The sequence below is a fragment of the Dicentrarchus labrax genome, unplaced genomic scaffold (assembly GCF_905237075.1).
Source record: "Dicentrarchus labrax unplaced genomic scaffold, dlabrax2021, whole genome shotgun sequence".
NCBI classification, from domain to species: domain Eukaryota; kingdom Metazoa; phylum Chordata; class Actinopteri; family Moronidae; genus Dicentrarchus; species Dicentrarchus labrax.
In genome coordinates this window covers 23,237,899-23,265,341 of record NW_026136720.1, presented here as the reverse complement: position 1 = coordinate 23,265,341, position 27,443 = coordinate 23,237,899, and the positions used below count along the sequence as shown (strand labels likewise).

The following is a 27,443-nucleotide window of genomic DNA, read 5'->3' as shown; positions in this document are numbered from 1 at the left end:
TTTCAAAGGATGTGGTATCATTTCAGCAACAACTGCAATGAAACCCAAACTGTGAGACTGAGAGGGTCAGTAAGTTCACATAGAGGGAAGCCATGGTGGGTAGTTTCTGCGGTCAGTATTATTACTTCAGACAACGCTGGCTGCAAAATAAAAACTTCAGTAGTCCTGCACACCCCTGGCCAAAGGTATATTGTTTTTATTCCTGAATGTCGTGTCAGTGTTATGAAGTGGGGGTCTACATCTTCCTATGGAGTTTTATATTCGGTTGTTAAGGAATTTTCGAAAAACAGAGACAGAGAGAAGCAGAGCAAAACTCTGCATATTATCAGATAATCTCAGATATTTCCTTACGAGTTACGAAATCTTCCAATGCTTTAAGGATATTTCAGATTGTTTTCACAGCAGCCATTTTGACATGAAATAGTAGGGTAAACAGTGTTGCTGTGTGCTGTGAAAAAGATCTATTCCAATAGAAATCAACTTTCAAATATTTTCTAGAAATGAGGGCCTTGAATATCTTGAAACATGTAAGAATAAGGGAGATCTCTGTGCTAGAATCAAGAAAAACATGTCTTGAAATAAGTCAAGCGAGATTTTGGAGGGAAAACAAGTCTATAGCTAACTATAGCTTTCACTTGTCCAGGTCCTTATGCCTGGGATCCGCCAGTAGCACTGACGAAATCACAAAATGTCTTCCTGACTAAAAAAAGCAAGTCCTGTTGCCTTTGACTCATGACCTGGATGACTGAGAATCTGCACAGACTCGTAAATGACATTGTATATACATTTAACACCTTTTTAAGGCTCCTTATAATGAAGCTACATCAACTGCAGACATTTTAAGGGCCTGCAGACAGCGTGGTGAAAGCCTGGTGAGTGTCAGGGTCGGATAATTTAAAACACCTCCGGGCCGTCGCTGTAAAGGCCAGCCGGTCTAATGGAGCGATGACGTGCTTCAAGCATGTCTGTGTGTATCATTTTCCTGCAATAAGTAGAATAAAGTCTGACGGAGGTGAGGAGAGCCAGAGCATCCGAAAGTCCTCGCTCTGCTACTGTGCCTGAGTCAGAGGTGACAGCTGGATCCTACAGATCAGACTGTGGATTTTCCATTTCCTTTCTTCTTGTGTTTGTCTGATACTTTAGCTCTTTTCCATTGTCAAGAACTATTTTTTCTTCTAGATGGTTTTAAGAGGGCATTAGTATGTATAATGACAATACCATGCATGTGACAGCAAAGAATTTTAAAAGAATTATTCCATGTTGCCTGCTGTTCATCATGTGATATTTCTAGTGTTCCTTTAAGCAAATAGACGAAGGATAGAAGGAGCCACAGGAACTAAACTAAGAACCCAAATCAGGAACCAAAAGTTATTTTGCCTCACTCATGTTTATGCATCTCAAGATCGACAAAGATTAAACAATGGTTTTATTTATCTAAGTCAATTTTTTGTTTGAACAGGTGTTGGAAAGGAGACCCACAGAGTTCAACTGACTGACACGCCTGTCTCCAAAGTAGCACTGATCCGTTCTGTGTGCTTTCTGATGGTTGTTGTTATTTCTCTCTCTACACAAATGTAGTTTCAATGTTAGAAGCGTTAAAAGAAATTCCCATCGCAAGTGCACATATGCATATGATACTAGTTGTTGCCGTGTGGTTGACCTATCTGCCTTGCACAGTACCTGTGTGTTGTATGTAAATGCTGACATATGATAATAAAGACCAAAAAGGAATATATTTCTCAGAGAGGATCTAGACTGTAGATGGGTTTTGTTTTTGCTTAACTAAGGCTTGAACCTAACTCAGATTGTGCAAACTTTGCAATCCAAATGATGGATGGCTCATTTTGAGATACAAATCCCTTCTCTTACTCACCACATGAAACACCTCAGCATCCTGACCGGTGGTGAGGACCATCTGGGGCTGGAGGCCGGACTGGAGGTGGAAGCCATGAGCCGCCACCGTACAGCCTCCGCTACAGTGAGGGGGATGAGAACGGATGTTATAGCATCAGCATCAGAGAGAGACACAGGAGATCCCCACTGGGACGGACCTGCTGTTAGCGTTAGCAGTTTAGCCACTCGTCACCTCCTACTCATTTCCTCCTGCTGTAAAACTAAAGCATTAATCTGTCTCGGCTCATCCACAAATATGCTAAGTCAAACTCGCCCTCGCTTCCTCTGTCTTGCTCCCCCTTTTAGTGAAGAAACATGAAAGAACTCAAATTTGAAGGAAATTGGTTGAGCTGACGTTAACAGGGAGTGATATCCAAACCATTTCTGAAAAGCAGGTCAGTGCTCCACGCAGATGTGGAGAATAGCACGCTGTGGATGAGAACTGAAATCCCGCCTGCTAACCCCATTCTGAATGAATAGAACTCTAACCTGACGAAGGAGCGCGAGGGCTGGATACTGCTGATGATGGGATCTTGGTTGTAGGTGAACAGGACAGGGGCGAGGCGCTCCACCGAATCCACCGTCAGCTTCACGGGTTGCTTGGATGGAAAAGCGTGTGGAGGCGTCTTACAGGTCAGCATGTTAGACGACAAGCTGATGGTAGAGATCGGGGTGGGGTGGGGGTAAGGGAAATGAGTAAACACACAGGGCATATTGTAGGGTTAGTATGTACAGTGGTAGGTATTGTTCAAGCCCCTATTCATGCATTTCTCTTGCATAAGTCCTGCAGATAATTCCCGATTCCTGCCTGAGCGGGAAAAGAATGGGAAAATAAGACAAGAAGAACAATTAACCAAACCTCCAGTTAGTAATGTCAAGGGACATTTGAGTATGTTAACAAAAACAATTAGTAGCACATACTGTTTGTACAATGCAACCTTCCTAGTTGCTTTATAAGGAAATAAGAAAACAGCCAAGCTTGATTTTGAAGAGCTTTTTCTTTTATACAGTGGGTAAGGAAAAGAAAGTGAGAAAAAGAAAAGAAACAAAAAAGAAAGGATAAGAATATAACTGAACTGACCTCTGGATCTTACAGGCTGCTTTTCCTATCATCACCTCTCGTTTGTTTCCAGTGTCCAGGAAGGCTCCTCTGATGGTCAGCATGGTGTTTCCCGACTTGGGCCCAAATGCCGGGAATATTTCATCAATCACCGGGTCCTGGACGGAGAGACCAGACCAGATACTTTCAATAACTCTAATGTTTAGATATAAGTTCTTTGCTTAAAAACTGTGTTGAAATTGACCACAAATACAGTAAGAACTGAAGAACCACAGTCAAAGCTTGACATTTATTCAAGTGTGAAGTTGGTATCAGTGTGTACCACCTTTCACATTTATATGATTGCTTCTTTTTTTACATGATGTGAGACAAACAGAATCATAATTCACTTGTACAAAATACACAGATTTTTCAAAAAAGTGTAATCAAAAGGAAGTTAAAAACACAATTCTTACCACAAAGGTGAAGCCCTCCATCTTGGCTACCTTGTGGCCACTGGTGACCTTCACTGTGTGTCCTGATGGGGTGAAATTCCCACTGAACACTGGGGAACACTGAATCTCAGTCCACCTAAACACATCCCCCCCAAAAACACAACACAGACAAGGCATTATACCCTGCCACAGCCACCAAGCATTTATCCTAATTCAATGATGATGTACTGCACAGAGGCCATCTTCATCTGGGATTTGGTGGGTGGTGTTTTTATTTTTTTCTCCACAGTTTGTAATGAGGTTGTTTGTAGCGAAAGGGACTTTTGAATGGGACATGGCCCCAGTGGATTTGGGAGAGTGGAAAGTCTGGATGCAGTGATTTTTCCCAGCAATTTTTCAGTTAGCGGAGTCATGTGTTGAATGCAGCAGGCTGCCGGAGAGAGAGGGGAGGGTGGGGGGGCTTCTTAACATTCTTTCTTCAACACAATAACCCCTATAAAATCTACTCTGCCCCTATAGGACGCCAGTGTATGGGTCCCTTTATCTCGTAAACACCCGCCACTTAACACACACTCTGTCTCTCTCTGCCTCTCCAAGGTGGCTTTCAGATACTGTGCAGGAACAGTGCTCATACCATAACATGCACACTGACATCAACAACTTTCATCAAAACACACACAGGCACGTGATGTATTTTGCGAGATGTGAAAGCTGTATGCTCCCTGAACCGAACAAAACAAACACACACACACCTGTTGATTCTGTCTTGTTTGGGCAGTTTGCACAGAGCTCCTGCCACCTCCAATGTTACCAGAGCGGCATTGAAGTTCTCTGTCTTGTCGAAACCGAAGTTGTGCCCGCACATTGTCACCACTGTAGAGCCTCGTATTGGTCCAGAGGTCGGGAAAACCTAATGCATGCACAAGGAACATTTACATTTTAAACACTGACTCAATACTTTGAGATCATAATAAACTTTTAGGACTATAAAATACAGTATCACTACCATGGTATGATTCAACATCATCAACTAAGTCCATGGTTAGCATTACTGGTCTCTAGCGAAGACCAGCGAAGTACAACTCACGTTTCTTCCAATCAACACAACCTTTGCCATAAATTCTGTGCTTCCTGTTTCGAAGAGGATGTTGTTGTTGACACACCTGCCTTTCCCTGGTGTTGTATCTCTTTTCTCCTTGTCCTTACTGGCTGGTTTAAAATTCTGGATGTGACCTTACCCTTAGCCTTTCCCTCCTTGCACCATCTGCCAGCTCAAGGATTTTTGAACCTGTTTGATTTGTAACTACAGTGCTGTTCTGTGCTACATATCAGTGTGCCTTTGTGTTGTAAAGCATCACAAAATTACCGAATTCAATCCAACTAATGACAGTTGTAAATTAGTCATCAGAAAGTCGGTAGAATTTTTTCCTATAAAGAATCATCCTTTCCCTAGATAATCAATATATTTAATTCCTCAGCTTTTGGGTGGGGTTGGATTAGATTCTAAAATGCATTTCTTCTTAAAAGCAGTTTGTTATTGCCCATTGTCAATTTGTTTATTCTTAATGTCTACTTTTTAGGTTTTATTTCACCTTTATTTAGGCATTTAACTGATTTACCTGTCATGTTATCATTGATACAGATGAAGGTATCCTAGCATGAGATTTAAGACAACTAAACTGCGACACTCACTGATAACATCCAATAAATAAGTGTTGTGTAAGAAACATCCATACAACCTCTCTGCAGAAAGTTACAGCTCCTTTCAAAATGTTGCCTGTTAGACCAGACCCAGAGGAAGTTTTTACAGGTTCTTGTCCTGTTAACCCATTTTGTTGCATTTATGGCATTGAAGGTAGCTTTTTTTGTGTTTTTATATGGAGACAACCTAACAGCATGGGGTGCAGCATTAAAGCCAGCAGAAATGAAACACTGAGCTCAGAAAAGTCTCACAATGTCAGAGCAGTGTTAAATAGGACGGTGGTGCTGTAAAAGGACTGCTATTCTAGGAAGATAACAAGATTCACCAGACAGGTTACATGAGCTATTTTTTGAAGGAGGGAAGTGCGGCAGAGAGTTTGAACAAAGTTTGAAGCTGGCATGTTGTGTCTGTATTTGCACAGTGCAAACACAGTGCAAACAATGGCGAATTTATACTTCCAAAAATATATTCCCAAAATAGTGGCTAGTGAACAATGAGCAAAAAGTAAACCAATGAGTGACTGTGGCTACCTTGGTGATGATAGGTGTGCAGTACTCCTGGGTCCAGAGGGAGGTGGAGGGACATTGGTTGGCTTTAGTGCAGCGACCGTCACACCAGCCACATTCTGTCACCCGCGAAGACAGCAAACAGGAAGTACAGGTGCTCAGCTGATCACAGCCGGGGCCAATCAGAGGGACCTTAGTGATCTAGGAAGAGGACAGAAAGCATAATGTAACATTTTTTCACCTCTGTAAAAACACAGTGTCAGACAGAAATAGAGAAACAAGAAGAAACCAAAAAGTTTGGTTGAACCCTTGTGGTAAGCCTCTAGCATTATTCTCTTTTATCTATTGGCTTTGCTCTGCTCTTTATTTGCTTTCCAGAAAGATTTTGTAATCATCTCTATTGCAAGAAATTCATCAGGATCATGTTTTTGTTATGGTTATAAGATGAACACAGGACACTGTTAGTAAAATATATAGTAAAATGTTTTCTACATGGAACAACAAACCTCTTCCCAGGAGATAAGGAGATAACCAAAAAGCACCAGAAGGTTCCAAGCCCACCTTGTTTCCTGTGGCCATTAGCAAGGCTCCCTCAGAGTGGTCAGCATCCAGCAGCGTTACACTGGCGGAGACGGGTCTCGAGTCCAGGCGGATGTCTACATGGGGAGAGGCAACTCGGGAACACAGCACCTGAAGGATGGAGGAAAGGTTATTGCAATCATCTTAAAAGGTGCATTTATTAATGATCCACTCCAGATGGTGGACACAAGATTTCTCCTACTTCACTGTACAGTCCATTCTCTGTGGATGTGCACTGGTGGCTTCAAGTTTCTACATCACACTTGTATAAGTTGCATACTGGACCAGGACTGACAACCAAACTATTGGTGATGTCAGATTTACAATGAGCACAGACAAACTTTCCACTTTTAGCAGATGAATGTGAAAACAGCCTTCTAGTGTCAAACATACATCATTCTGAACAGTGAAGCTCAAACATACAACAAGAAAAACATGTTTGAGTGGAGGGTGACTTTAATGTAGCAGCAACACCACTGTCAACCCTTATAGCTTATATCTTTAGCTGAGAATGAACTGAGAAGAGTAATAGTCACTTTGTCATATTAGAACAAGAAACTAGCCGGCAAGAGATGCGATCCAGTGAAAACATCAAGCAAGCAGGCAACCAGACACTATTCAAAATGCTTTAGTAACAAGAATACTTCTTTTTAAGACACTTCACTTGGAAATCAACGTTTATTGGTGCGGATAAACTACCCTAGATTTCTTATGGACATTTTTGACATGCATTCAAACATGATCTGTTCTGAGAAATCAGAACTGACCACCGCACACTGGAATAACTTCACTGTGATTTTATTTAAGAGCAAGCAACGCTTTTCGCTTGTAGCGTCCTCAGGTTTGACTGATGATCTGTTCTGAATTAGTAATAGATGCCAGTGATGGTGCCTGCTGCAGTCAGTATTTTGTATTCCTCATCAAACAATCAATAGTTTTCTCTCCACCAGCTGATATGTCTTGTGGATGCAGCCAAACTTTGCAAACAGGCATAAAATGAAAACCAGGCTTATACAATGACTACATCTGTTACAAAAGATACAGTATAATTTAATCAAATTAAAGAGACATACTGTATCTATCCATGACGTACACATGCAAACAGCAGCACAAAGGTCAGCTAAGGACACCTGGTTAGAAGATGGTATTTTGTTCACCGCCGCTTTTCTTTGTTGCTGCGTTTGTTAACATTGAATACTGATACACCCCATAAATTAAATAAGACTGAAACATTATATGGACTCTGGAATATACAACAATAGATCCACAGTATCACCTGAAAACAAATCAAGCCTTGAGGATATTAAACTAGAGGACATCAACATGTCTTATGGCGCTGTGCCAGCACACCTTGACCAGGAGTTAGCGGCGGAATATGATCCCTGTGTTGTCTTTTTTGGCCATAATGCTTTCCAGTTGCACTGAAGTAATTCCATTACAGTATTTCCTCTTAGTGACTCGGTCATGAAGAAAAATAGTGTTAAAAGACCTTTCTAACTGTAGACATTTAGATTGTCAGAGCAGGAAAAGCACAGGTGTAACTAATACCACTGATGATGTGTCTGTTCCATTTAGGTGCAGTGAGCCGCATATGCAATACAGGGCTCTTGTCCTGGTCAGATTTCACCACAGTTTGGAAAACTAAACTTGAATACATTTGGACATGTTATTAATGAAGTATGTTTGTTTACAAATCTTCCATCATTCGGAGGTGTATGTCGGTGCTTTTAAAAAATAGTATCTAAAATCATTTATGTCTCTTACAAAGCAAGTCAAGTAAACACTTTTACACTTGACATTTTGGAAATTCCTTTTTATGTTATGAGAGTTAAGTGAAAAGAACAATATCAATTTCATCTGAAAGAAGAAACAGCTAGCTAGCCATCAAAGGTGACCTGAAACAACTCCAGGGCTGTCGTGTTTAACATGTTGCTGTATAATAAATGCAAAAATAGAATATGAAACCAACAGCAGCTTTCCTCAGAAACTGCACACAGCACATTTAAATTCCTCACAATGATGAAGTTGGCGGTTTCACAAAACTTTTTAGACTCTACTGAAAAAGTCACCAGACTGTTGGATGTATTTGTGACTCTTGTTAACAATATGCAACATGTAAATAAGATTTAGAGTTGTTGGAAGGCATATATTGTGTGGCTGCTTCCAGACTAAGCAAGCCTGTAAAATACTTTGTGGAGCTACCTCACACATGAATCTTAGGGGTGCACGATAGTTATCGGGCCAATAACAAGAAATTATTACGTCATTCCGATAAGTCCGATGTCATGACGAATAGCCCCGATAACATATATAATTTTGTCAGCACGGCAGTGCCCCGCCCCCACTATGAGACCTGAATGGCCTGCAGTGAATGCTGCGTTCAAGAGACATTGACATAATCAGAAAAACTCTTTCTGACTGGGAAAATTCAAGAATACCCCCTCATGTCAACAACAGACAACATGGCGTCGATTGTGTGGGACTTTTTCAAAGTTTCTGAAGAAGACAGGTCGCTTGTTATTTGTAACGATCGATCGCCATATATATATATATATATTTATTTTTTTGAACTTTTGGAATGCACTTTTTCAGTTTGTAATCCCAATCCATGTATTTGCATCAGTTCAAGAGGCCTTACATTTTTTTTGAGAGGCTTGCCAATACCTCCATTTAAAAATTCAAAAGTGTTTTTTTTGGTTTGTTCATAGTATTAATGTCATGATCTTAGGTAATGATCATATATATGTATGTGTGTGTGTGTTATCGGTTATCGGAATCGGTATCGGCCATTAGGAGCTGAAACTTATCCGTTATCAGTATCGGTATAAAAAAAAGTTACCGTGCATCCCTAATGAATCTGATGTGGTTTTTCCTCAAACTCTTTATTAAACAGCAAATAAGGACCTTAAAAAAGGTGTATTTCTTTAGTCACACTAACAAACACTATAAATGGTTTGTCCATCCATTTTAAAATGCACCGTCTGAACCCTAACAAGCACTAAAACTTTTTAGGAGAGACTTTGAAACTAGCTGATAACTTGAGTTAAGGTAGAAATTACAGAACGGTTTGGGTTACAGAACAAGAAGATGCAGCCAACGGTGGAAACATTGTGTACTCTGACATGTTGGGAGGTGTTTCAGACACTCGCAGACACACAAGTCTGCACACACTATACGACACACACTCTCAATCGCACAAACAGACACTTTCTCACACACTCTATTTGTCTCTGCAGAGTATGTCACACCTGCAGGACTCACACGCAAACACTTTCAACACACACTTCATATGTCATAAACACAAAAGTCATATACATGCATGCTCAAACATAAACGCAGATACCCAAACACACACACACACACACACACACAGGCCGACGAACACACAGTTTGCACTAGTTCCACACACACACACACACACACACACACACACACAAATTCAGTCAACACACCTGGAACAGCATCTATCATTTGTGGTTACACTGCAATTACAGGCCTGTGAGCAAACAGAACTGGGTCTCTAATGGGGTGTGTGGTTGCTCCAGTTACATGAAGCCCTCTAAATTTTACAATTCCCCCTATCATATATACACACACACACACACACACACACACACACACACACACACACACAAATAGATACAGTACAGGGAGTTACGGCATGTGCGTATGATTTATTGTACTAAACAAAACACTGTACAATGCACTTAAATGTGTTCTCATCCACTTATTAAAAGTATCCGTACGTCAGAGTATCCAGTAAATACCTGTAACACTCTGCATTGTAAATTTTAAATGTGATTTTGCTGGTTGGCTGACAGACTGCTCACCCTCGGCTCACCCTCACAAATGCCTTGTTTTCCAGCGTCATTCCTCCCTCTGTTTGAGCCTCATGATCAACGTTAGCTTTGTAACAGCGAGTATAATGGGTGGCTTTCCGCTGGGGACGAGGCCATACAACAGGCATCTCTCTGGAGGTAATAGCGGTGTAAATTACAGCTTATTGTATTAAGCAGGCGGGGGGAAGTTTGGCCTATAAACACGGCCACTGTGTTATTCCCACAGTGGCCCAACTGAAGCCGAGGGAAACACTTCCTGAGCCAGAATGGAGTCCACTGGGGGGAACAACGCTTTTTTTCACTGCCTCAACTCCACGTCCCCTCTTGTCTAGTCCACTGGGAGTGACCAGGAAGCTGAAATACATGAAAAGTTGACAAGTTTTTTTTTATTGTGCTAACAATGAAATGAGCTGCCAAAGCAAAGGCGACCATCCCTCTCACAGATCCTTTCTGTAGCTTATCTTTGCGAGAGGGCAGGTGGCCGGAGGGTCGTCAGGTCAAATGCACGCCTTGGACAATCAGGGCTGGGAAAGTGAATGAGACACTGCAGTCACAACCGGATACCTTTGAGCAAAGATTCAAGTACCACCACTTAGGATCCCTGCAGAGACTCAACAATCACCTATCTTTCTCGGCTCTGATTGGTTGTTTTCATTCAGGTGTGTTAGACAGGTTATCTATCTTGTACTTACTGTCAGGACCCACTGCAGCTTCAATTAATTTTCTTTTGGTATCTTTTATCATGGCATCAGCTGTGATGACATTTTACAGTGCTGCAGTTTGGGAATACTATACTACTCTGGAAGTCGAGCGCACCAAACATAAGTTGTCTGACTGGGTTTGTAAACAAGTTTAGCCAGATCATCTAAACCAGAGGTTCCCAAGCTTTTTCCTCAAGGGACCTCTTTTTTATAATTCATTAAACCGACAACTCTTGCTTAAGTGACATATTTCATGTATATTCCATATTATAAACAAAACTGTACAATGAACCCAAATAAATGAACAAATTATGTTTAAAAACTGGGATTTTGTCACATTACCAGAATAGAATGTCACTGAAAATCAAGATTAAAAAACTAAATCACTGACTGTTCTCTGTCTCTTCCTCAGTTATTTTCCTGTTGTCCTCTTCAGGTTCTCTACTACCTTTTCATCATCCCTTGTGATTCATTCCTTTCTCTGGCTCAGTAAATTTCTTTTGGTTTCTGGCTTTACTTTTCCTGCTTTGTCTCCTTCTCTTTCTCCACCCTCTTTCTTTGGGTTCTCTCTTCCTCTATGTAACATTTATGGATGACTCCTAGCTAATAAAAGTTAAGAAAAATCAGTGTTCAGTTCATTCTGTCTGCTCTCTCTCTCTGTCTCAGTGATGGACAGAAATTACTTGATTAAATGGAGATTTCTGCAGTGTAGGACAGCTGCTCTCCTCTTCAGACCTTCTAAAACTCTTCAGCTGAAACAAAGAACTTCAGCCAATTCGGCAAACCACAAAAAACAAAACAAAACAAAAACTGAAGGAGGCCCTGGGAGAGGAGGGAGGGGGGCTGATGGTAGAAAAACACCCAGCAACAGCTGCACGGGACACTCAGTGAGTAGAAAATGCCGTGCGAGGGAACGTGCCAGCGAAGCCCACCGTTCACCATTAACGTGCCGTTCGGCTTGTAAGCCCCCTCACACCCCACTACCACCATCTCCACCCTCCCCTCCTCCCTTTCCGTGCAGCTGTCGGCGCTTTTTTCCACGTCTCTCTTGCCTTTTTCTTTTCCATGTGTGTCTTTTCATTCTTGTGTTTCAAAAACACGTGAGGTAATTTAGCTTTTACTTTATATGTTTCATTCCACTCGTCCTTGTTTTTGGTCCAGCACCATACTGATTCACTGATACGTCACTCGCTACGCTTTCCTCTGCAGCTGTACCCACTCCATGCATATAGTTGTCCTGTTAGAGTGGATGGACAAAATAACTTAAACACCACATGAAAAAGGAAGTGGAAAAAGAAAGGGACTATACAGTGAGTCACAGTCTAGTCATACAGAGATAATTACAGATTGGTGACAATTCATAGGAAAAAACAAACAAAAAAATAAACTCTCTGGAACCCTCTACATTCTCCCATAGGTGTTTAATTGATTCACATAATGTTCATTATCATCAAACCATTCAATCAGGCCTCGTGTCCTATTCGAAAGCATCTGCATTCATCATGTTTCTCCACTCATTCAGACTTTTCCTTTAATTTGCCTCCCATCTGTAAGTCGAATGCCAAAATGTTATACTTTACCCTTTATAATCAGCACTTGATGATTCTTCAAAACAAAATACAAAATAAGGCAACTACCTGACCTCCAACAGGCCAAATCCACAATATAACAGCAGGTGCACTGGCACTAAAAGCTACAAAATTATTTCATGTGCCAGTCTGGAGAGTCATGCAAACATATTCTCACTTAACAATGATTGAGTGATTAGTGTGTCTACACATAAAACTGGGTTAAATTTGATGGAGTTTTTTTCAGATGTCTTAATTACATACAGCCATTGTTTCAAAAGTATTTACCATAGTCATTTATAACTGATGAATGCAAATTGTCTAAGAAACAATTTTTCAGATTGATGCTTACACATCCTTTTACCTGCAAGTCACAAAATCAGTGCTTACTTGTGGCCTCCGATGAGACTATAGAGACACAAAACCTCTCTGACAGTCTTGGCAAAAGCTACTAATTAAAGCTTTAGAAAGCACGTATTAATGTCAGCACTGCAAATCAAAAACAACTTGCAATCAATGCCAGGGCTCAAATGCATATTTTGGCGTAAAAAGCACATAACTTTAATGGAAGATGGATGGAGAAAGCAAGAAGGTTCAGGGGTGGCCTCTTCTTCAGACCTTGTTAATGGTTTTCATTATGTTACAAAGTAGCGTGATACAATCCAGTGTCTTTATCATGTGCTGTCAATTGTGTATGTGAGGTCTTGTTCCCTGCATCATGTGTACCAGTGTGGTGTAAAGTGCTATTGTATTTCTTATTTATATATTTATTTGCTTTATATATTTATTTGCTTTTTGGTTTAATTTCCATGTATTCTTTCAAACGGCCCTTTAAACAGGATACATATCCTCTGCAAAAAGTGCAAAGATGTCAATACCAATACCCTATAATCACTTCAAGTTATCCCCAATCCCCTACAAGCAGTATTGAAAGGTCATGTATGAGACGCTAAAAGCAGCTAACAAACAATCCTGTGGGTGGAATCAACTGCTGGATTTGTTCAATGATAGACTAAACCGACTGTGTTTGCTCAGATGGCAGACCGGAACGAAGGCTTTTCGGAGGTTTACTGAACAAGGGTCAAAGGTAAGCAAATTGTGCAAACAGAAAGGTCCTGTTGCTTGCTCATAGTTTACCCCAACCTGCATCTAGCAAAGGTACCTGCAGCTGACTGTGTGTTTTGTCTCCAGCAGGTTGCTTTCACTCCTGACGTACCAACATCCTGCCACATTTACATGAACAATGAGAGAGGGAAACCGCACTGGCCACTGTAGCCTCAGGGTCTCTGTTTATGCTGGTATTTTCCATGTAAATTAGCTTCTTGACAGTCTTTTAAATACAATCATTTAAAAAAAAAAAGGACAGAACAATGTGACTTATTTACCTGTATGTGCCGTCCATCGGCGGTGCCCAGGTATGCCACTGCACGGCCACGGACTGGCACCACCGTGATAGAGGTAACCAAGGTGTTTGTCAAATCTTTGTGCCAGTACTCCAACCTTTGGACAAACTGGGTCACCTGCAGGTGGTACTTGCCCTCTTTCCCTTCATGGATTCCTTCATGTGGGTCGCATTCATCCGATGAAGTCTGCAATGAAACCAAAAACCTTAGTTAGAAATATTTCTCTGAAATGTGCTCCAAGAATAACAAAATATACAGTGAGAATAATAGATAGTGCTTCCTTTGTGGTTACAGGCACTAATATGACATAAAGCGCAGCCAAGATATGTCAGCAACAGCAGTGTGGTCATGTTTAACATTGAAGAACATCCACTTCAAAGTAGTAAACTACTGTACGAATAAAAATCTGGAGTGAGCAGTAAAGAGCACTGATTGGCACACATATTAAATAATGTACTGTTAACCATACTTTCTGGGAATCGTCAGCAAGATTGGATAACTTTATCCAAACAGTTTGCTCTCCTAAAAAACGCTCATTAATATATCAAGTTGAACTATCTTCTTTCATATCTGGCCCAATGGGGGAGGGTTAAGAGCCAAACCTTCTAAGCCCCCCTTAGCTACTCTTTCATCAGGCTGTGCTCGTAATGGAGGTCTCGGCGTGATAGTACCTCTAGGGCAAGTACGCGCTTTGTTGAATAGAAGTTTGAGGACGGCAGGATTTCATGGGAAACCGCGAAGGAGAGTTTCATGCTGTTTTTCATTCCATGAACTGCTTTTTCTCTATCCAACTGGGCAACCCTGCTTTTCTTTCTCCGCCCTCCTCTTTCTCTACTTCCGTCTCCTCACTTGAGTTTAGAACCAAAATCTGTCACTCCAACTCCGCTCTTTGGTTTTCAAACGTCGCTGGGTTGTGCACATTGTTGTGTCTGGAGCCTTTGGAGCATACAGTAAAAGCACAGACTGTCCAAAATTGGATTGAGGGCCTTTCTCTCTTGTAATACTGCCCTCCCTCCTCTCCCCTTACTGCCTAGCCTTGCTCTCTTACTGCTCTGGCTCTTTTTGTGTTTAGTCATGGCCTCCTGTCCCAGCCTCGGGTTTCATTAATTATTAATGACCTAGAGAGTGGCGGGCCTCTTAAGGTCCTTGACCTGGCCGCCTGACCAGGCCTGAGCTTTCTGTTGTTTTCTCAGCTTCAGTGGATGATGACCCCTTCACTGGAGTCACAAGGAGGTAGAAGGGAGCACAGGTAGAATGATTATGACGACCTGTGGAAGCCTTCATTGAAAGTGCCTCACAGTGCCTTGAATTTGAGAGTAAAAACTAATCTTTTTACATCATAGGAAGTTGGTTTTAATCACTTACAGACTCATGATCTCTTTCTGTCTCAACCGAAAGCAATGCCGGGGTCATAAGACCATTATTTGTGGTTCGTGAGAAACACGCTGCATCATTTGTTTAGTGTAGATCTCAAATTCAAGCTTTGAAGATGAGGAGAACAATGGTGGAGTAATAAATCAGGAAAGTTTCTTTCTTGGTGACATTACATAGCCGAGACGAATGGCACTGCATGGAGAGGAAAAGCAGAGGAAAAGCAGAGAAACCCGGCTAACTGACAAGCACGCAGAAACAAACATTGGGTAAATGAAATGTCCTCAAGGCCAGTGGCTGCAGTTAGAGAGACAATGGTTAAGTCAAACTGAGGAGGAGGAAAATGAAAGCTGGCAGACAGGTTGGATGTTTTTATGCCAAACGCACAGCTGTGAGGTGGCGCAGCCAGCTGATCTGCTCTGAATTACTCAGTGTGCAAAGAGCAGAGAAGTAGTGCAAACCGGATAAGAAATGACAGTTTGTGACTGAAACTGATTTTAAATTGGATAAAGATATGGACACGTAGCAAGAGATGAGGGTTTGACAAAGTCTGTAGGCTGAGGCAGAAGAAACATCTTCTCTTCTTCAAACATGATGGACAGGCTAACTTTTATGTGTGAACCTGTGTGTGTTAGTACACTTTTACAATGTCTACCTTTACCCAGAAATTCAGTTCACGATCCATCGTAACTCCTCTTTGTACTTCCAGAACGGACCGGCTAGCACTAAGCACATGTGAAAAACGCGGGACCCTGCCAAAACTCTTCTCACTTCTCAAAACTACATCAGACAGAGACGTCATCGCTGTAGAGATTATGCCACGCGGCTCAAAAAACAGGCCCTGGGCTGCTTATTTTCAGAGCAAACAAACAGGACTTTGGGGTGTTTGTTGAAGCGGAGCAGGACTATGGGAGGGGAGGCTGGAAGGGTCTTGGATGCATTCCTCTGCCTTTGCAAAGGTATTCCTGAGGATCAAGGCAATGAAATTGGACAGTGGAAAGACTGTTTTGACAAGCTTCGTTTGAAGCTCTGCTGCTGTTATCCATGGCTTTTTCTTGGCACGGAGACGGAGAATTTTAGAGGACGTCAAACTGACACTGCCATGCAGACAAACAGGTTACTCAAGAAAGTGTCAAGAAAGTGTCAAGAAAGTCTTACACAAAGTTCAATAACTGTATATTTTTAGTTAAAGAAAGTTATCAACGAGTCAACTTTAATGAAATGCAGTCTCATTTTGACAGATGGCAAGACATCTTTTCACCTACAAGTCACCAAATCCACATATGCTCAGGATTGCTGGTATCATCTGCCTCAATAAAACCTCAACCTTATGAAAAAAAAAGTTGTTTATGATGTTTACCTGCAATGTGCCAGTTCCAGCCCGCTAGCTGAGTATAATCTGTATGATTCCAGATCGTACTGAACCGGTACATACATTTTTTTTGTTTTCAAAGCCAGTTTTGAGACTGCATAACTTCACACAGTCTTCATGCTTTCACCATCAGTGAAAGTGTGATCAGTTTGACTCCGCCACTGCAGTAATGGCTGTAGTTTTATTACATTTACCATATCAAGTATTAAGGTTTGATACCCAGCCCTAATGGATGATTAATTATTGAGTAATTGATAAATAACCACATAAATTTCTATCAATACTGTGTCCAAGTGAAGTGATGTAAAGATCATTTTTCACCCTCCTCTTACATCTATCTTCTAGAAGATTTACAGCATTGGCAAGTGCTCCTGATGTTCTACATCTTTCAGGCCTTTTAGAGAACATGTCTTTCAGCCGTAGAACAGGAACCGTGGGGCAGATGTGTGAAATATTGTACACGTTTTGCCCCATACTTAACCAGCAGCCATTGTCCCCAAAACAACAGCATGGCGATAGGGTTTCGGTGTTGTGGAGCTCCTAAACCCCGCGGCACTGCTCAGGAGAGTCAAGAGGGGGTGAAAGGTGATCCGTGTGGTCTAATGTCGTTTTCATACTCTCACTGTGGCCCCTGGGTCCTGTGTGCATAGACACACTAATGCCTGAATTATGAACCATAGACTGGGTTACTGGCAGGAGAGGGTTTGGATACAAACACTGTCACTGTGAAGCAAAAATAGGGTATAGGCACTCTTGCTAATGTACAAAAATACACTTTGTGTTGCGGAGGCTTAGCCCGAGCAGACTTGCACACATGCACAGACCCATGGAGTCTGTCTCGTTGCTGCCTGCTCAGCTGGCTCTTTCACTGGAATAACAGACCTTTGACCTCCGGATTGCATGTGCAATTGTGTGCTCCAGACAGCGGAGAGGTTTGGTTGTCGTCGGGGTGTGTGGAAACGCAATTTTTAGAGAAAGTGAAATGCAAAGGAATGTGAAGTGCACATACAGGTCTCTGTGTGTGCGTGTGTGTATTGTTGCGGTAATATTGGGACATACATTACAGTACTCCACCTGGACTTGGGTGCACGTTACTCTGCAACCCGATCCTCAGTAGCTGTAATGACTGTGACGTGTGTGTGTGTGTGTCTACACAGTACACAGGTGGCTAGTCACACCAAGCATATGTAGTCATGTGTTAATGTGTGCTTGCGTGTGTGTGTGTGTTGCTGTAGGGGACTGTCAGGGTGTTAGGGACAGTTAAGGGAGTGAGAGAAGCTGACAATAAGCCGAGGACAGACCCTGGCGCTCGCAGTGCAGCTGGCCTTGCCCTTGAGTGGCCCTCCAGACGCCAGGCAGGACTACGGCTTTGTTTATAATGGGGCCCTGAGGTGGGCAGAAAAATTGCTTCACACATAAACAGGTCTAACAGAAGAAAGCGTGACTTATATGTGGAGCTAATAATAAAATGAGATATTTAAATAATGTTACTAAAAGAACTGTAAAGATTTATTTAACTTTCCACTGATGTTTCACATTGTTATATCCACAGATAATGGACACTGTGTGTGGCCACAAAATGGGATCTTCATTTATATGAATATTTCCCAAAATAGACTGTTCTGAAGATGACAATCATCAAGCTGTCACTGACTGTGGCTGTCTTGATGCAGCAAACTGGAGGTTTCTAAAATCACTGGTTTCCAAAAGACATCCTGTGTCCTGTATAATTCCACAACTGTCATTTGCCAGCATCTGAAGCTGCAAATTGAAACGACTGAAAGGTCTTTGCTCTGTGCATGAACGATGAGATAAACACATGTACAGTAATGTACAAGGAAAGGATTTTGCAAGCTACCCAAAATCTAATCATGTGTTCAACCTACAAGGTCATCATCAGGCAAACATCCATGTGCCAGCCGTTCTCCTCACATGCTTTGTATGCTGATTTTGGCCTGCGTCTGTGGTATGATGTGCACACTATCGACTTTCCGGATCCAGTGGTTTTGGATTACTAAACATACAAGGAACTCCCCCAGGTAGTACACTACAAAATTGCTGGAGTACTCTTTTAAGCAAAAATATTCAAGTTGCCCATCCTTAACCATTATCTGCCCTTTCCACAGAGGTGGAAATTATTGCATCCGTGATGGGATATTGTATTCTTTCCTGTGAAGGAATGCAGTCTTTACATTATTCATGCTCACAACATTTAGTTTCCCAGGCAAGAAGTGGGAAAGAACACCATAATGCCTAATTTTGTTTTATTTGTTGCCCACAACGATGCAATGCTGACATGTTACAACCATCCAAAATAGCTCACAGAACATGCTGTAATTCTTTATTTTTATAATACTTAAAACAAATCACTTCCTTCCACTTCCTAGATACTGAAAATAAATAACTGTTAAAGAGTGTCTTAAAGCCTCTCTGTCTCTCCTCCTTTCCTCTAGCTGGTCCTGAATTACATTGTGCCCTTTCGCACACCTTCTCCTCTCCTGAACCCCTTTCAATTCTTCTTGACCAAGCACCTTCCTCTTTTTTTTCTATTTCCTTTAACTCCCTGCACACACACACACACACACACACATACACACACACACACACACACACACACACACACACACACACACACACAGCCCATTCTAAGTTAAATAACCTGTTGGTGTGTGGGTATGTTTGTGTGTGTTCTCCAGGCTCTCACATAGAAACAATGTAGCTTCCAGCCTCTCAGCGCCACTAAATCACCTGAACTGTATGAAACCTGAGTGAGCTGAGTGAATAATGATCTTGCATCCTCTGACTCCTCTGCCTCCAAAAGGAGACTAAAATATAATCTGTGAGAACACAGTAAGGAAAGATTTTTCATCGGTGCTCAACACAGCAACATATTTTCCTCCCCTCTTCTTCCTGGAGATCTGGGATTTATGCAATTCAAAACAAAGTGAAGAATGATGGACTGCTGAGTTTGGTGATCAGGGGCCAAAAGACACTATTTCTGCTCTGTCTGAGAACCTCTTTGATTCGACTTCTGCTAAATGGCAACAGCACATTCTTCAGATGAGCTTTCCAGAGTTGCCCTGCAAATCCACATTTCGGTCAGACTGACACAGTAGCTTAAATTACAGTCTACAGATCAAAGGAAATTAGAAAGGTCAGCTCCTTAATACATTCTTACATTCACAGATAGAGATGAGGTATTAAAAGAAAACATTTTTCACTTGGGAAAGTTTCTATAATTATTCAATGAGGCCAATCTCTCGAGCATTTACATAACAGATGGGTTGTTTTTCCGTTGATGATTGATACTAGGTTACATCCATGCAGCTCTTCTCCTAGGTGTTTCATAAAAGCCCCTGACATACGAGATACATTATACCATATAAACCCAGGCTTGTCATGCTTGGCTTGCACTTTCCGCATGAAACATACAGTAAAAAATTCCCACTGGACTCCTTTTCCCTGACTTTTATTTGTTTAAATACTCTATATTTGTGACATCTGTTGTGAAGATGCTGTGGCAGGGACCCTCATGATAGTTTTTACTGGCTGCTTATAATGTAACTGAGACAGGATTGTAAGCTTATTCTACTATCACACTTATATCAAGATGCCCAGAAGCCCCAAGTTAATTATTTAGTATTTGTATTATCATAAATTATTATTTATATTGGCTTTATTTTCTTGCACACAGCTTCCTAACTATTTTTCTGCACTGTAGGCTGCTTTTATATCGACCATGTTGCAGATGCTGGGTGGGGGTGTGCTTCAGGGGGTTGGGTGGGTGAGTATCTTTAAGTGTTTTTTCTTTTTTTTTTTTTTTTTACTTGTTAGCAAGATGGTAGCCTGAAAGAAAGAGCTAGTTCAATCTGATGGTATAGTTCAATGTGCTTACTGAACAAATTACCTTTAAAGCTCCAGAATTGTTAGTCATCTTTTTGGTGAGTCATATCATTTCTGTGTGGCCCAGTCGCAAATGTGGTCCATGTCCTAATGGCAATCCATGGTCCGGGTGTTGGGAACCACTGCTCTGGCAAATTGAATTTGAAGTAACACAATGACTTTGAGGTTTAAAGCTGGCTTTCACCTTTAAACGATCAGTACACTCAGTAAAGCTTATGTTTCTTACTTATGATAGTGTTATCTAGCCATGCAGATGGTTAAGGGTTCATGCCCAGAATGGGCTAAAATCCTATTGTTTGTTTATGGTTTAGTATTATTATTATTTGTTAACAATAGTTGGGCCAATCATTACAAAACTCAAAGGATATGTCCATGTAACACTCCCTTTCATTCAAATCAACCACTAGGGGGTAATACAAATGCAAAAATGAATAACACTAATCAGACTATAAATCCAATATTGATTGTCCAATCCTCACAAATCTTGCAGAATATGTTTCATAACAATGCTGAATCACATCTGTAAAACTATTTAACAGTCTGTGTTGGCTTGAACCTCCGCAATGGGCGCTTGCAACTATATTTTTGGTTGGATTTGTCCAGGTTTTTAGATATACACCGATCGGCTTCAACCTCAAAGTTGACGTGTTAGTTAGCAGTAAAAATGGACAGCATGAGGATTTTAGCGACTTTGACAAGGGCTAGATGACTGGGTCAGAGCATCTCCAAACCTGCAGCTCTTGTGGGGTGTTCCCGGTCTGCAGTGGTCAGTATCTATTCAAAGTGGTCCAAAGGAGGCGAACTGGTGCAGGGCCAAGGCTCACTGATGCACATGGAGAGTGAAGGCTGGTCCGTATTGTCTGATCCAGAACACACAGTGCCAGAACACAGTGCAGCAGTTTGTTGTGTATGGGGCCCTTGCTGTGAGAAGATTTCCTGGTAGAAAATAGTCCCAAAGATACGCCACTTTTGATTTTTTTTCAGTAAATAACATTTTTCAGTAGACAAAACTCCTTTCACCTCCAACATTTTGGATGGTGGCGGAAATCTCAAAACCTGGGCAAATAAAACCAACACTATCTGACTGGTTAGAAACCACCACTGGTACATGAGAAAGTATGTTTTTGATAATTTGAACGAACCCAAACCCTTAACTTGAGGGAGTTTACATTCAGATTAGATGGATGGTTTAGGTATTTGCAATGCTTTTTCCAGTCCACAAGGGTAAAAAGGGCTGCAAGTATAATGTGGATGATTATGGATGTGAATACCCCCAAACACCCCGTCTTGATTCTTGCACTGTAGCTAAATGAGTAATGACACTGGGTAATTTTCAGGGTGCAAATGAGCGCTACTTCATGCTTTGCTTTTTCAGCCTGCATATTACTCACTCAGACCATTATTTTGGAGCATTAATGTCTTTCTGAGGTCAGATCAATCTCCAATCTGACAGCTAAGCGCAGCGATCAGTCGTATTTACTAAAGCAGCTGCCATTCCTACATGTGCTCTTAATTATAGAAACACACGAAAGTAAGGGGGGGGTGATTTAATGGTGAGGCTGCTTCAGAGAGTTAGCACCAGTGATTTACTCGCATGACTTTATTAGCATTAGCATTACCCACTCCCTTTGATTAGTACAGTCAGAGGGGGGTTTAAAGGTACAGCTGTTCTGCACAGCAATAACAGTTTCACTAGAAATGTCAAAATGATTGGCATGGCTTTTTTTCAAGCGAGAATATGCACATAAATTCTAAAAAGATACAAAGTGACATTATTCAGAGCTGTCCAGCCAAAATTCTTTTTTCAGCAGAATTCCTGCTCCCTAGCAGTCTGGAATAATCAAATCCATCCACCGGTGCAGATACTTGGCAGGACCTTCACAGTGAAGATTTGACTGAAATGTCCAAAAACAGCTCCTCAGGCCTCCACACTACCATTTAAAGCATACTGCTTTCATGATTATAAGTGGCTCTCTTTGCTTCTCTTTTTTTTTTCCGATCTGAGAGGCAATTTTCTATCTCGGAGTCAGACTGAACTGCAGGGGCTCGCTCATACATGAGGTAAGGCAAGAAAACAGCAGCTGGAGAGCTGCCACCCAACAGCAGCCATTGAGGAGCAGCCAGATAACCTCAGGTTGTAAACAGCAGTGGCCTGCGCCTCAGCAGCAAGGCAGCTTATCAACCGAAGGTCAACATAAGGTCTGAACACACGGGCCTCCACATTTCAGCATGGTCCTGGACAGGATGAGATCACTGGCACGCGTTGTGCTGGCAGAAACACTGTGTTCGTCCTCATAGAAGATCTCAGATCAGAGCCAGATGAAGAAAAATAAACAAATATGACTGCAGAGGGGCTGGCGAAGTGCGAGAGTGGGAATCTGAAGCAGCGTGGAAGAAACTGTTCTTCACAGGGAATGAACTTTTTATTGCTCGGCTGCACGGCCTTTCATACTTGTCCCTTTTCACCAAGTGACACAGAAAAGCAAATGTAATATTCCAGCAGCTTTGCAGGGAAACCGACGAAGCTAAATATAATCGCAGGAATCCCATGAAAACACAAACAGCCAAAACCTCATCAAAAAACTTCAGAAAACAGACGTGGTCTTTATAGAAGCAGATCTTTATGAAGTCGCTATAAAATATTTCACTGCATGTCGTGACAGCTTGCAGGTGGCAGCCATTCGTGTGCTTCAGAGTCTCTATACTGCATGACAAAGCACACAAAAGACAAATCAGCATTGCCACTGTCCTCAGAGATCTGACCATGACTGCAACAATGCATCATTGTGCTACTTTTTCACACTTGTATAAAAAAGTTGGCATCTGGCTTTGCAGTGTTGCTCAACCTCCTTCTCACAAACTTCTACACACACATCGAAGATCTTCAGGGATCGGGCTCTGAATAATTTTGCTGCATCTGCTTGTGCTCACTTAGTGAGCCACGAGGCCTGAGGCCAGAATGTTTAATGCTCAAGACTGGAGGATCTGAGTATACAGACTTCATTATGAGAGCTCGGCTCCATGTTTTACTTTGAAAAATGTGCAGGCTGGAAGGTGTGTGATACAACCTAACAATAACAATGGTTTGACCTGAAAGCAAACTGGTAATCAAAAACAACAATTTAGTTTAAAACTAATCCTATATTCCCAAAAAATTAAAATAGTCAATAGCTGTTTTTGGAAAGCATTTCTTAAGTTATTTTTAAGACTTTCTTCTGGCTCCTTAAACCGACTCCAGCTGCTGACAAAAATCAGGCTTTCAACATAAAACACATCATTGAGTTCCGAGAAAAGCTACTCAGCACTCTCAGGTGTGAGCTTGCCTCTCTCCCGCAGTATGATTCAAGCCAGGATCACAGATGAGGAGGATAAGATCAAAGCCTGCAGGAGACAATATGTGTGGTGTCCCAGGGATTGACTTGATAGCTTTCCTGTTTGTGGTGCATTGTTTGGGAGGGCAGCAGGGTGATAAGAGCCATACAAGTGTGCGGACAGAGAGATGGGGAGGAGGGTTTCTTCGCTATTTGCCTCCATTACTTGAGCATACATTCAGGCACAATCCCTGGCTTGCATTGTGTGGGGATTATAGGTTGAATGGAATAGTACGCATCTGAGGTGAGACTTTCCTCTGGAATGGCATGTTGTCTACTTCCACTTGGTTAAAAGATGTAGGTTAATGGTAAGAAGAGGGCTACAGGTTGCTGAAAATTCAGCAGATAGCCCTCAGTAAAAGAGACTTAAAGGGTCAGTTCACTTAGCTCTGGTGGCATCTAGCCATGCAGATTGTTTAGGAGGTATCCGTCTCTCTGATTTCATCTTAAACCCTGTCACAATGGCGGTGAATGAAATTTCACATCGTGCTCAGGGCATAGAATAGGGCATTATATTTATTGGAGAAAACTCAAAAGCAACATGTTGGAACCACTTTCTTTCAAACATTTTTTTTCAAAGCAAATCCTTCCTTCCTAACTTTTTTCAAAGCTGAGTTATAGTAGTTTCTGTTTCTTTGTGAATTGCAGCATTGAAAAAAAGGGATTGATAAGCTTGGAGGCAATACGATTCCGATGGATCGGACAATTCGGAATCTGTTCTCAACAGGAACCAGTTACAGTGTCCTTGAGCAAGACACTGAACCCAAAATCGCTCCCGATTGCCAGGCCAGTCCCTCCTTTTCTCCTGTTCTTATTTTCTCTTTGAAGCACTTCGGATGCACTGCTTTGTTTCGAAATCCTATGTAATGACAGCTGAGTTAACATACATTACAGGATGAACTGTCCATGTTTTTTTTGTCATCAACCAAGTCATCAACCAGACTGTGTACATAAACAACAGACACATGGACCCTTTTATGCATTCCACAAGTACTAAAACTTGAGAAATATGGAGATGAGGTAAGACTTCATTTCTGTCTCTCCAGCGTCTGTGGCCGCGGGCCTGCTGGGACCATTTGCTGCTCTAGTGACCTTTTTGATTTCAAGTGCTTTAAAGACTCAGGCAAGACTCAGATCTTATGACAAAGTCTGAAGGATCCAAAGCCAAGGAAATGAGAATGATCGAGGGTCGTGGTGAGGTTGCTGCTCAGGACAGCAGCAGGAGAAAAGGAGATTGCTTTTGGCCTTTCACTGAGAGCACGGGGGCTGACAGATAAGCATCCAAACGCCTCATTTCAGTAGAGAGCAGGATATCACCATGTGGTGAAATAGAAGAGTAGGAGGCATGCCACTGATTAGGAAATAGCTCGGGGCCTTGACTCATAAGCTCAGCGGAGCAAAGCTCCTCCATATTTGACACTAAACAAGTGTATCACAAATTGCTTCTGGCACTGCTGGCAAATGCCTTCCTGCTGGTAAGGAAAGCATTTAAGAAATCCAATCAGAGATGAATCTGTCAGCAGGGTAGTATTTGAGGAAAGTATCTAATTTGCAAGACGGTGTCAAAACAAAAAGATGACACGACTCGGCCACAATGATCACCAAGGCACTTTGTGTAATTGGCTGGAAACTAAGTATTTTATCCATCAGCCAACCGCAGCAAAGGATACATTTCAAATTCACCAGCTTAGTTTGAAAGCTTAATATAGAGTTGAGACTGATGATTCTTATTTGGACAAGATATTAATCAGATAGTATATAAATGGAAAAAAATGCAGAAGTTATATAATAGGTAGGAATAATGATATAATGGCAGTGACATAAAACAGAACAGCAGAATTTGAAACTTGAGAAGCTGAACAAGTGATAATTGACACGACATGAAAAAACCAACAAATGATGGTTGTTTATCTGACGTGGGGTCTGAGTCTGAGTGGTAGTTAGCACTAAAAATCTTATCAGCCATGGCCTAAATTTAATAGTATTTGGCTGATGGTGGCTGGTGGTAATTTCCCACCCTGCTTATTGGAAGACAGCTTGCAGGCACTGACGGTTTGCATATTTACTACTCTAGCTTTTATCTAGGGAACAAAGATAAGATGTGCATACAAAGGCCTATGCAAAAGGATTTACACACACTTTCAGCTTTCCAGCAAAACAAGAAACCAAACTCCTGGGCTAATCATTAACTCTGTGGATTCAAGACTGAACACTGACATTGAGTGAATGTGAAATCATGTAGAAAATCGTCCAGGAAATGCCTGCAGACATGAACAGGCTCACATTGACCTAATACTACTGACTTGAGCGTTGAAATGAAGGTGGTGCAATCACTTGTTTTATCTTCTACTATCAAAGTATTACGAAGTATTATGAAATCTGACAATCTGTAAGGTGATTAATTAAAGAAAATTATTAATCCATTGTAACACAACAACTTGTCACAGTTGGCACAGCTTAGGGTAAGGCCATTCAAGGGTAGGCTTTTGTATTATACCATTACATGTTTTTTTTTCTGATGTGCTGTGCAACAGGATATGGTGACCAAGACTCCCCTCACGTAGAGGGACCTGCCTGGACACGGCTGCCAGGTGATGCAATGGCTCACCTGAGGGTAGAGGGGCGGAGGGCACACAGCTGCCAGCTCTCACTGAAAACACATTGCTAAAACGGCCAGTCAAAGTGCGTCGGGTCAGGGCACATAGACCGTTTTCCATGATGGTATAACATACAAACAGTAGCTTGCACCATCCTGAACACTGTTTTGCACTCACTGATATAACTGATTATTGCACTGAATCTGCCAATTACTGTATTCTTATTTTTAACTTGTTTTCTGAACTTCTGAAATCAATGTTTTAGGGCTGCAACTAACAATTATTTTCATTATTAAATTGATTACATTCATCAGATCAGAATTTCCCAAAGCCCAAGCTGACATATTAAATATAGTAAAAGTTTAATTTTTTTATTAATTGAGCATCAAAATAGTTAATTTTCAGTCAGTGGGTTAATGATTAATCAGAATAGATTGTTTTCGACTCCTGTTTTTACGGATGCTGTAGTCAGCTGATCTAACAGTCCAAAACCTGCCTGAACCATCAACAGTTTGTGTATGTACCTGTGTGCACACGTGTACATGTGAAGGTCTGTATGAAAGTGTGTGTTATGAGATAGATGCAGGCCACCGACACACAGCAGATCGAATCTCATTACAAACACAGGCAGTCTTCTTTATCAAAACTGAGGTTTCAAAGGGGTAAAATGAGAAGGACAGGACAGAACAAGAGGGTAGTATTATCATTCTTTGGTTGATTACTGTACGCTTTTGGAGACCCGCCCGACGGTGGAGAGCACCGCTGGGTTCTGCACCCAGATTGGTGATAGCACGGACAGGCTCGGGCATGTTGGACACAGGGTCTGTGACATCTATGGTGAGAAAACCTCAGAAAGGGCAGTGGCGTCTCTAATATCTCTAGTATGCTAATTTTCATAATATGAATGTTCATGTTCATCCTAGCTTAGGAAGGATAAGCTCAAGGTCTAAGGATAGAGGGTGTCATACAGATTGTAGCAACTTGAGGCAAATTTGTGATTCTGACATAAATAAAACCTTGACTTCTTGTGTGGTATGACAAAGATAAACTCCTGCTGGTTCCAACAGGAAATCAGAGATGCTTACTCTACCATTTAAAAACAGACTTCTGTATACCAAGATTCATATTTCGGAGTCTCAGATTG

At 41.6% G+C, this 27,443-nt stretch overlaps 1 protein-coding gene across 2 annotated transcripts in view; it reads right to left on the bottom strand.

The window, feature by feature from the left end:
* met (MET proto-oncogene, receptor tyrosine kinase) overlaps positions 1–27,443 on the bottom strand; it is a 66,668-nt gene that overhangs the window by 28,947 nt on the left and 10,278 nt on the right. For both annotated transcript variants that reach the window (XM_051382186.1, XM_051382187.1), the window contains exons 3-10: positions 13,668–13,871; positions 6,157–6,285; positions 5,620–5,796; positions 4,140–4,297; positions 3,409–3,523; positions 2,975–3,111; positions 2,383–2,547; positions 1,874–1,973 (exon numbers count right to left, since the gene is read on the bottom strand). In XM_051382186.1, the coding sequence (XP_051238146.1) occupies positions 1,874–1,973; positions 2,383–2,547; positions 2,975–3,111; positions 3,409–3,523; positions 4,140–4,297; positions 5,620–5,796; positions 6,157–6,285; positions 13,668–13,871 (1,185 nt within the window). The remainder of the gene's footprint in view (positions 1–1,873; positions 1,974–2,382; positions 2,548–2,974; positions 3,112–3,408; positions 3,524–4,139; positions 4,298–5,619; positions 5,797–6,156; positions 6,286–13,667; positions 13,872–27,443) is intronic.